The sequence below is a fragment of the Miscanthus floridulus genome, chromosome 14, assembly GCF_019320115.1.
Source record: "Miscanthus floridulus cultivar M001 chromosome 14, ASM1932011v1, whole genome shotgun sequence".
Classification (NCBI taxonomy): Eukaryota; Viridiplantae; Streptophyta; class Magnoliopsida; order Poales; family Poaceae; genus Miscanthus; species Miscanthus floridulus.
This window is the reverse complement of record NC_089593.1, coordinates 89607046-89618504: the sequence shown is the minus strand read 5'-3', so window position 1 is coordinate 89618504 and position 11459 is coordinate 89607046. Positions and strand designations below refer to the sequence as shown.

The window sequence follows — 11459 nt, the reverse complement described above, 5'->3', positions numbered from 1 at the left end:
ATTACATGTGGGCCTGGTACATGTTTACCGAGTGCCAAGATCTACGGCACTCGGTAAACAGAAGCACCGCATCCCAATAACATGTGGGCCTGGTACATGTTTACCGAGTGCCTAGATCTACGGCACTCGGTAAAGAGACAGGTGGGCCGTGGCTAATCTTTACCGAGTGTTTGAGGTCACACTCGGTAAAAGTCTCCATTATTTCATGCAAAACAAAAATGAAAAAATGCCAATTTAATCCTAAAATTCACCAAACTTTCACATGAACTATTTCATGTCATCTATTTACTATCTAAAAAATTCCAAGTTCAAATCATAATGTTGAATTTCACTCTTAATAGAAATCCTACTCGTCATTGTGAATGTTTAGTGTCTCTTTGGGAGATGTACCGGTTCGGCAGCGACGAATGTAAAAATACTTCCGAAACGTTATGAAAATTTTTCTATAATATAGATGTATGCTTCAATGTTAATTCTTCCAATCTCGTGATTTATCGAGTTCGATTTTAATTATTACAATTAAATTTACACGATATGTATCTAATTATCATAAAGAATGAAAATTTTGTGAAATATAGTAAATAAATCGAAATAAACACCATATTTTGGAATGGAGTACTAAATATCATATGTGGATAGAGGAAAAAGAATGAAGGGAAAAACAAGAAATTTGGTTGAATTTTACCGAGTGTTGCGCCAGTACACTCGGTAAAAGATAGTGTTTACCGAGTGTTGTGAACTTACACTCGGTAAAACTTTATTATTACCGAGTGCAAATACTTCTACACTCGGCAAACATGTCATGCCGTGACGCCGTTTGGCGCACGGTTGGTATACTAGGAGACGTGGCAGCTCAATACCGAGTGTCTCTTTTTACCGAGTGCACCCCTTCGGTAAAATTGTAGTTCTACCGAGTGTTTGAGGTTACCGAGTGTTCGGACTCGGTAAAGAGGTCTACTACCGGGTGTTTATGTTTTCCGAGTGTTGGCACTCGGTAATAAATGTTTTCCGAGTGTCCCGACTTTTGACACTCGGTAATTGTCTGGGCACTCGGTAACTACACAGTCTCCGGTAGTGAGGGGTGACGCGGTGGCGGGGGGGGGCGTGGTGGCGGAGGCGGATGCGGCGTGGTGGCGCGGGTGCACATCGAGGCGTCGCGGCCGGGCCATCATCGGCACCGGCAGCCTCGGAACCCGCCAACTCTGTCGCGGGCGCGCATCCGGAGCGGGGGCGTCGGCAGTGGAGGCCGCGTCCCTAGATCCCACGCGAGGGAGAATTGGAGAGGTGTTGGCGGGCGCAGCGGGGAGAGGAGGCACCGCGACGGCCGACGGCGGGGAAGGTGCCGCTAGGTGCGGCTCGCTGCGCGCCCCAGCCCCGTGGACCGCGTGAGGAAGAGAAGGATAGGGGGCGGAGGAAGGAAAGGAGGGCGGGGAGGAAGGGGAGGGGGAGGGCGGTGGCCTGAAGGGGCCCGCCAGTGGCTGCTAGGGTTTCGGGGCTGGGTCGCTCCGCCGCGGGCCTAGCCGAACATGTGAGCTTCTATTTCAGGTATGTCGCACTAGCTACTGTGAAATAGTTGAATTACTAATATAGCTAAATTGATTAAGTTATGGTCCATTGAAGGAAGCTCAAATTCTTTATAGTTGTTTTTAGTGTAAATTAGCAGATAAGATATAGTTGTGTGTTGTGTGGGACATATAGCTTGTACCATCTATTTCAATATGCCTTCCCATTTACTTATTAGAGGAGCTTTGAGTCTTTAAGGACACCCATGTATCAAGTTGTATTTACAAATTGCAATCAAATTAACTAGTTAAGCTGCTTGAAGCTAGCATCATTTCTTAGCTGACATCCTGGCCAGATGATCCATACTTGTATTTCATCACCCAGTTTCTGTCTGCTCGTTGTCATTTCATTATTTCTGAATGTCTAAGCTTTACTTCTCATTATGCTATCTCTGTAATGTTACAGGCTTCATTCTGCTGGGCATTTGTTGGACATCTGTGTCCACAATGTAGGCCTCTTTCACCTGCAACCTGGGAAAGGCTACCATTTTCCTGATGGGTATGATTACTTATTTTTTAGTGCTTTTATTCTTTGTATTACTAGCATTTGGGTCCAGCTGTTTAAACTAACCGTTGGCCACTTTGGATATGTTAATGACACATGGAAACTCTTCTCTTTTTTTGACAAAGGATTAATGGAAACTATTCTTGATTTGCAAATATAACCAAATTGAGTTATCCAATTTGAACTGTTCCTTGTGGTAGACTGTTAGTTCACATGGCTAATGAACTGATGGCCGGGGACGGGACAAGGCAGGATATGTGCTGCAAAATTGACTTCTCCAATTTGAGGTGTTTCTTGTGGTAGACTGTATGATTTCCTTGTATCCTTGTATCCTTGCCAACAAAGTTTGCCCCAGGCCTTCCAAATTTCTCTCTGCATGTGGAATTATTTCTCTGGTAGGCCTGTGCTATACTTCACAGTAGAGGGTGTGTTTTTCTTTCTGCGACATTAGTAAGTCGTGAATGCTCCTCCAGTGTATTGTGCAGGGATTTTATTTGCCTGTGAAATATCGATGGAAGCCTGGTTGTGGTCACGTACTGACAAATTTGTGTAACATGCAAAATTTCAGTAATCACATGACAGATGCTCCTGCCTTGTTTTTTTGAGTGGGATTGGTTATATTTCTATATACCTGTACGATTCTGCAAAATGTGATGCTGAAGTAGAACACAACCTTTTTTCTTTGAAAAAATTGTGAAGTTTCATTCTGACACTCAGTTTAAATATTGGTGGCGTTCATAGATGGCTTATGTTAGGTCTGTGATTCTGTGCTCTGTTTTGTAATCGGCTGTATGACCTTCTCAAATCCTTCATATATGTATTATGTTGTATTTCGGACCTGTACAAATAGTTTCTTTCTTGTTTTTGTTAAAATTATTGTTGAGTTATGGACATTTTAAGTATAGTTTTCTGGAGTTGCACAAGATAAATGATTTTTTTTGTGGCTATATGGGTTGCGGTTGCGGAAACACTTTAACTGGGACTAGTATCCAGCACTGCAGTTCATCAAGAGCCGATTGAAACCATCATTTACACTCACATTGTGTTAATTCATCCAGCACTGCAGTTCTTTTTAGCTTGTTATAGCTGTAACTGTTCTCTTGCTTCTGGGACCTGTGTCCGTTATACTTGCAGCAGTGTAGCACTACTTTCAGGAATTTTCTAGAGTTAATATGTTATTGAAGCATGCCAAGATCTCAAGATTTTTGTGAGTACAGGTTTTTTTAAGGTAGTGAGTACAGTTTAGAACACCACCCAACTACACAAGCGAATCTAGGGTAATTAGCAAAGTATTCTCAGTGATGCAATTTGTTGGTATTTAGTGTTTATTGCCATTGCTTTTTGAAACCCGTCCTTTTTGGTAGCCTGTTTAGTGCTATACGGACCAAATATTGTTTTCTTTGAAAGTATTGTGACACTATTTTATTTAATGTACTTATTTCAAAGCTAGGAGCAATTTTTGAGTAAAGTACTGCTCGAGCGCTCTCATGTTTAATTTTGGTTATTCCTTGAGCTCTCTCATGTTTAATTTTGGCTATTCCTTGAGCTGTCTCCTGTTTAATTTTTAATTATCCTTGATATTGCTTCTTAACAGGATGGTAAACTACCAGTTCAAATAGCTGCATGCCAAGGATGGAAGGAATGCGTTGAGATTCTCATGGTGCAAAGAAAAAGCAAAGCTGCTGGATATGCTGAGAATTTTTTTCTCTTTGGAAAATTGGTCTGCCGAGTGTAATTCTAAAAACACTCGGCAAACAGTAACAATATGCTGAGAAAAAAAATTGGAACATTGGTTTGCCGAGTGTAATTCTAAAAACACTCGGCAAACAGTAACAGTATGTTGAGAAAAAAAAAATTTTTTCTTTGAAAAATAGGTTTGCCGAATGCAATTCCCAAAAACACTCGGCAAACAATAATCCTTTGCCGAGTGTATTTTGGAAAAACACTCGGCAAACCGCTTTTTTTTTTGCCTAGTGTCAAATTTGACACTCGGCAAACCATTTGCCGAGTGCGTGATAAAAAACACTCGGCAAATATCTATTTGCCGACTCTGTAGATGCCGTGTGCTGTTTGCCGAGTGTTACACTCGGTAAAGCCTTTGCCGAGTGTTTTTTGGTCTTTGCCAAGTGCCTATGGCACACGGCAAATTCTCTGTTTCCGGTGGTGATTGAGTGCTTGTTGCAGCAGTTTCGAAGAGTAACAATGTAAATGCTTTCCTTGGTGTCTATCTCCCTTTTCTAATTCCTATATTTCTCCTGTGTTGTGTCTAAGTGTTCAATTAGAAAGTTTGTTGCATTCTTAATTCCTGTAGTATGCAAGTGACATTGTTATGAATCTACAATTTAAGACAAATATACTCGTATCATTTTGAACATCCAGACTCAACACGCATAGAGTAATTTCTAACCAAAATTTAGAATGGTTAACTAAATTGCATACAGTCCAGACAGCATAACGCATTCCAGACAGTATACGTAGTTGGCTGACTAACGACTGACAACCTCTGGAAAAGATTGTCAACTGAAGTTGCAACTTGCAAACCCTTAAATTGCGTAGCATGAACATGTACACCAAAAGAAAAAACTGCAGTTGGCGTTGCCTCTTGCCATACCAGAGAGTAGGGATGAAAACAGTACGGATATTTTCTGATCGTATTCGAAACCGAATCCGTTTAGAGGAGTTGAGATCTGTCCATATCCGAGTCCGGATATCCAACATCCGATACCGTATCCGTATCCGAATACTCAAATCGCATATTTATGATGTCGATATCCAATCGTATCCTATCCGACATAGTTGACACTATCCGTATTCGAATCCGAATCCGGACAGAAATATAAAAACAAATATAATATCGGTGATATCCGTCCGTATCCTATCTTTTCATCCCCAGAGAGCTAGTAGTGTCATATCCGGTGTGTGACTACTATATTCTGCAGTCCTTTTTGCTGCCATGCATGTGGCATCTCTGCAGTTTCTTTGACAGCAACAGAGAACTCCACAAACTAAACTCATGGAGCACGAATCCCGTGACGGATTTGATGTGACTAAATAATAACTCCTACAGTGAAGCTCACACAGTTCCGGTTCCAGGCATTGTATATGAAAGGCAAGCCTTGTGTGATGACTGAACCAAACTGATCCACTTGCACCTGTTCCCCAAGGGCGATGCCATCCTCGATCTCCAGATTGTTTATTGCAGTCTCCATTTTAAATGCTGTTTGCTGCAGTTCCATGTCTCATCAGCTGCAAGCTCGCTTTGCATCCAGCAGCAGTGTTCTACAGCCCCAAAGAGTAACCTTTGCCAGGATAACATTGTTTTCTTATTGCATCAATCATGAAAGCAACAGCACCGCCAAACATATATACCACCAACCATCTCCAGTCACATCAACCATCTGGTTCCTTCTCAGTTCTCACCAACATTAGATCGAGCATTAACAATCTGCAGACAAACTGTACGAGGCAAGTTGTCAAACAAGAACAAAAATCATCTTTTTTTCACCGTGGGAAATGTCAAATCTTACCTGACTATTTCTTACCCCCGTAACACCCTAAAATTTGTTGTCTATCGCTATAGATGTTCATGTTTAGCGTTGATCTGTCTGACGCTAAAAAAATGGGCCCCACCTAGCTCGAGCGCGCCACTTACATTGAGCTCCCGCGCCCAGCTTGCATCGACCTCGCGGGCATATTTTAGCCAGCCCCTGTGTACAATGAAAACCCTAAATCCACCGCCAGCCGCCCTCTCCCTCTCTTCCCCCACGCACGCCGCCGCCTTCTCCCTCTCTTCCTCTCTTCCCCCACGCACGCCGCCCTCTCCCTCTCTTCCCCCACGCACGCCGCCCTCCTCTCCTAAGGCCGGATCCACGCCGAGGTGACCTCCCTTCAACTTCCTCGGCCGGATCCATGCAGTGGGGGCTGCCCTTCTCTCTCCCCGACTAGACCCGTGGCGTGCCCTTCTCTCTCCCCTTCCATGCTCACGCCAGCCGCCGCACAGCTAGGAGACCGGTGCGACGACGGCCCGAGCAAGCGACGGTAGGAGATGGTGATGCCACCGCGGCACCCCTCGCCGGCGCACGCGCGCAGCCGAAGCTGCACGCAGCACCGTTGAGCGGCACCGCCATGGCGCCCTTTGCTGGACGCGCGCACGCACGCGAGGAGCCTCACGGCGGCGGTGGCAGTTCCTGATGCGCTGGCGGCGAGCTCTCGGACGAGCCCATCGACGCCGTCTTAGATGAGCACTAGGCCCATTTCTTAATCTTGGGGTTGGGGATTTGGTACGGAATTTGGGGAATTATGGTTTAGGGTTCGGAGGTGATTGTTTACATTAGTTATAGTTGATTTAAGGTTTCAATTTAATCCTTTGCAGTGATTGTTCATTCACTCAGATGCCAATCGAGAAGACGTATCTGCTTTGTCGTTCCTTACTTCAGCTTCTGTACTCCGTGTACTCCAGGTACAACTTTGCTTTGCTTTGGATTTCATAATATTCTGGACAAGTAATATTAAGTATATACCAACATGATATTTGCATGATACGCCTAACAATAACGAATCTATGAAAATGGAATGCCGAAATTTGATATCATACACAGATATCAAACTGTGTTCACCCTAAAGAAATCTTTTATATTGGGCCATCTATGCTTACCAATTTATATATTCATTTGCTATGATGCATGTGTGTGCTCTGATGGGACGGTCCTGACAGCTTAGCCTTAGCTAGGAGGGTATGCAGCATCAGGGGTAATAAAACAAGCCACTACTCGTTATTCCTATCTTTGATCCTGTTCAACCATTAACTTTGATCCATCAATCTGACTTTTAAAAGAGTGTAAATGGCATCTGGGATGGTATTGTGGTGGAACTCATGATCATTCTTCACATCGGCTTAGTATGAACTTATTGCCTGGAGTGGACCTCATCTAGTAATGTGCAGCAGGATTGGTTCACTACAACTTTGGCAAGATTGGTTTCCCCAAACATCATCTATATCCTATACTAGAGACATCAATGCAACTGATTGCATTTCCATGGCAAAGATTGTGTCTCGATCTCTTTTTTGTATATTCATTAGTGTTTCATAACCTAAACCTAAAGTCCTAAACAGCTGGAGCTGGAGTTTTAGTTTGTAGTTAAACTATTCTTCTACCAATTTCCTTGTATAATCCTTATGTCATTACGTGATGAACTATTAAATTGAAATCAAGAGGGTACGACTTACAGTCTTTTATGTAAATAAGGTAGTGCTCATCATTGAAATTTAAAAGTTTGATCAGTGAAATGAAATTTCCTTGTCATCTTTATCATGGACTTATGTCTCATAGCACCCCATTAGTAAGTAGTGTTACTGCAGTCAGTTGTCATGTGGAAAACATCATTGTCCAATTGTTGTGTCAAATAACTATTGAATTTTTTTCACAGAGAAGTATCAGCTGCTGCTAATGCACTTATTTTGCCAGGGAAATCTTATGAGCTTGTGAGCTTTGCAGCTCAGAAACCAGATGCAACTGTCTTCCTACCTTCAGGGTCAGAAACAAAACCTAGTATGATGAAATACCAACTAACTCCAAGGATTAGCTAATGCTATGGTAAAGTTATGGGAGAAAAGTTCTATTGCTAAAGTTGCTTTGAAGAGAGGAGTACAGCTTACCACCAGCGAGAGGATGGCTGAAGATATTAAAGTAAGTACAGAAAGTCTCTTGTTAGATTTATACAATTTGGGTAGCATATGTAAATATTTATATCCTAGTTAGAAATTTTAATTTATCACTAGCATCAGCACATTACAAATTTGAAGTCCTTCTAGATTTTCTTTTGCAACTGTCATATTCATCCATTTTGTGCAGCTTGAAGTTTGTATTTTAGTTCTTAGTCTTACTAAATGCTTTCAAGGAACAATGAATTTATAGTCTTCTACAGAGGGAAGGATTTCCTGTCCTCAGAACTTGCAGAGGTGCTCTTGTTGGTGGCTCTTGTTGGGTTTTAAATCTAGGCTACCCCAACTGTCTTGGCACTAAGAGGCTTTGTTGTTTGTCATAAGTAATATAGGGTCATGTTGCATCTAAGCTTGTGTGGCTAAATTCTTGTACGCATTGTATCATTGGAAGATGCTAGTTATATGATTTGAATCCAACCAATTTCACTTTATTTATGTACAGGCACAGAAAAAGATGGAGAAAGCTGAAAGGGTACTAGGAAAGGTTGAGACAGCCCTCAGGCCAACTGAAGATTCCAGACCTGAAACAATAACGGATGAAGAGAGGTTCATGTTTCGGAAACTTGGTCTAAGGATGAAGGCATTTCTACTCCTCAGTAATTCCTTTGTGTGTGTGTTTTTCTTTTGGTGTTGGATTTTTGCACAGTTACTGGGAAACAGTCACCTGAGGACACATATGTCCTGTTACATTTTTAGTCTGTTGCTGTCTCAGATTGCCTGTCTCTTCAACCCTTCATTTTTTTATTCTTAGTTGCTGATGAGCAAAGATACTGAGTCGCATAGATGTTGCACACATTGAGGTATGCACGTTCTATGAAGATGTAGGTCAAATATAAAACAGTTGTAGCACCTACTAAAATGCAGACTTCTGCATTCCTAAAATATCAGTTAGAAACGAATGGAGGGAGTAATCTATATTACCTTTCTCAGGGTCATTGGAATATTGGATTCTTCTGATTTTGTAGTGATTGATTGACAAACTATTTGCATTCCTTGCAATTCCTTAATTTTTTTTGGAAGCATTACTGCACCTCTTTGTTTTAATAACCTGACCAATTATATACTGACATGAGATCTAGTGTCCTTAAATGATTCTTGTATCAGTTTCTTTCTTTCTTTCTGTTTTTCTTCATTTTTGACCACTTGCAGGCAGAAGAGGAGTTTTTGATGGCACAATTGAGAACATGCACTTGCACTGGAAGTACAGGGAGCTGGTGAAGATACTAGTGAAAGCAAAGTCTTTTGCAGAAGTGAAGAGGATAGCACTATCACTTGAAGCCGAGAGTGGGGGAATTCTAGTTTCAGTTGACAAAGTCTCCAAAGGCTACGCCATTGTTGTGTTCCAAGGGAAGAACTACCGGCGCCCTTCTACGCTCAGACCTAGAAATCTCTTGTCAAAGCAGAAGGCTTTGGCCAGATCCATTGAGCTTCAGAGACATCAGGTACTGTTTCGATTTTGTGGCGGTTTACTCAAAGTTCAGCGCACATATGTTGGGTGTTCCAAAACAAGGGAACAGATTATCCCATGTTCTGTTTTAATCATGGTCATTTATCGGGCATACATTTTTTTCTCCTAATGACAAACCTTCGTTCGTCTTCATCCTTCTTTTTCCTAAACTTAAAATGTTCTTACAATTTAATTTTGTGACAGGCCCTGAGTCGGCACTTTGCAAAGCTAAACAGAAAGGTGGAGCAGCTTAAAGCGGAACTGGTGCATGCAGTAGCCAACCAATTTTTTTCTTGAGTGAAATGTTATCATATCAATACAAAAATACTTATATGATGCCATTATTTGTATATATATTGATTATTTTCAGGTCCAGATGGAAGACGTGAAGGACCAAGGAGACGAGGAGCTGTACGCCAAACTGGATGCCGCGTATTCGAGCGACGAGGAAGACATGGAGGTGAGCACGATGAACTATCACGGCCACAATAAAAAAATATTATATGTAGAGTCATATTGAGTTTTGGAAATATTTTTTTCCCGCTGTGTTACCATGGTAGTGCACTAGTTTGGGTGGTTTTGATCTTTAAGGAACATACTGAAATAGGAAGAGGAGAAGCAGGACATGATTCCCATCTTTGAAAGATTATTATCTCAATATGTCAGCCTTTATTGTTGTAATTCTGATGAATCAGTGCTATTCCACATGGCATATAGTTCGACCCGATCATGAAAACAACTGCCATGGAAGCTATGCAGTGGCAGATCTATGTATAACCTGTGGGGCCACCTGGCCCCACATGTTTTGCCAAAATACATTTAACCTCCTTCATAAAACCTACAATTTATATATATGTTAATTGTGTAATTCTTGCATTAATTGACTTAAAATCAACTAACTTGGGCCCACTGTTTTTGAATTCTGGATCTACCACTGCTATCATTTGATCATGTAAAACATGGAAATTAGTCTAAATCAATATTCTCTTTCTTAAGTTGGTGTGTGACATCTGTAGTAAATATAATTATTATGTTTAATATTTTTTCTAATGAAGCCCATAAAGAAAACAGAGCTAAAGATAAACATACTCTGCTTATAATGGTTTTGGCAATACTAGAGGAAAATACCCATCACCTTCTTGTGTTAGAGGCACTATTTTGGCTTTTCTAACCTGTTATTCATGTTGTATGCTCTTTTTTATGCAAATATTTTTCACACTGACAAACAAATGGAATACAGTGGGGAAGATTTCACGGCGAGTCTCCTTAGTTCATTATCCTAAACCTGAGGAATTGGCTAAACCAAGTTTTGGGAGTCTTACTCCTAGCTGTAAGAAATCTGCAGGTAATTCTTTATTAACATATGTTTTCTTCGCTGATCGCACTTTTCTACTGCTAGCCAAGTTAGGCAGGATATTGCATTGCAAATTACTGGTTGAACTTGGGGTATTTCATGGCTGGCAGTTTAATCTTGTTACCGCTTGGTTTTCTGTTGAAGTTCTTATTATCATAACTGATCAACAAAGGAAAAAGACAAGTCTGGTCCAACTGTATTATCATCTCTGTTGGAAACTGTTAGGCATACTACCTTCTTGATTTATGTTTTCAGTGCTAGTTAGAAAAAAACTGCTCTTTTATCCTTAGAAAAGTAGATACACTATAAGATTATGGTACAGGTATAATTTTTGTTGTGTACACCATCACTGCCAGCTCATCTTTCCGCTTTTCCTCGATCTGTATGGTGTTTCAGGAGCTGGAGAAACGGAGAGAAGAACTTGAGGCCTTGTTACTTGCTGAGCGGTCCGAGTTGGTCTGAAGGCTGACCACAGTGATCTAACAAGTTCTCTTCCAGTGTAGATAAATGTTTTTTTTCTGACGATAGCATACTGCTTGGTCCGAGCCATGAGTCATTCATCAGAAGTCACTTTGTTGTAGTGTATCTTCTTTAGTTCCTCTGTGAATGTTTGGACTCGTCATAAATGAATCTATTTGTATGAGAAATGTGCACATGAATCTATTTGTATGAGAAATATGCACAATGATGTTACTTTTGTATTAATTTGCAACCAAATGGCCTTTTATTCTTTTAAATGCATTTAAATGATCTCGTTAAACCATCTGTCGCTAAAAATATTTGTAACTTCAAATTGTCTGTCGCTATAGAGTACTGGCAGGCTATCTATCGCTAAAGAGTAGCAACAGACTATCTGTCGCTAAAAAAAT

At 41.2% G+C, this 11459-nt stretch overlaps 1 protein-coding gene across 2 annotated transcripts; it reads left to right on the top strand.

Moving 5' to 3' along the window:
* Window positions 1-8250: 8250 nt before the first annotated feature.
* LOC136502531 (CRM-domain containing factor CFM3, chloroplastic/mitochondrial-like) lies at window positions 8251-11176 on the top strand. Of its 2 annotated transcripts, XM_066497801.1 has the most exons (7): window positions 8295-8335; window positions 8541-8589; window positions 8939-9231; window positions 9441-9500; window positions 9607-9696; window positions 10477-10581; window positions 10987-11176. In XM_066497801.1, exons 3-6 carry the CDS (start codon window positions 8974-8976, stop codon window positions 10504-10506), a joined length of 438 nt encoding a protein of 145 aa, XP_066353898.1. In that variant the 5' UTR covers window positions 8295-8335; window positions 8541-8589; window positions 8939-8973; the 3' UTR covers window positions 10507-10581; window positions 10987-11176. The 2 variants fall into 2 exon arrangements, with proteins under 2 accessions (XP_066353897.1, XP_066353898.1); XM_066497800.1 differs by lacking the exon at window positions 8541-8589 and having other exon boundaries at window positions 8251-8335.
* Window positions 11177-11459: the final 283 nt, after the last annotated feature.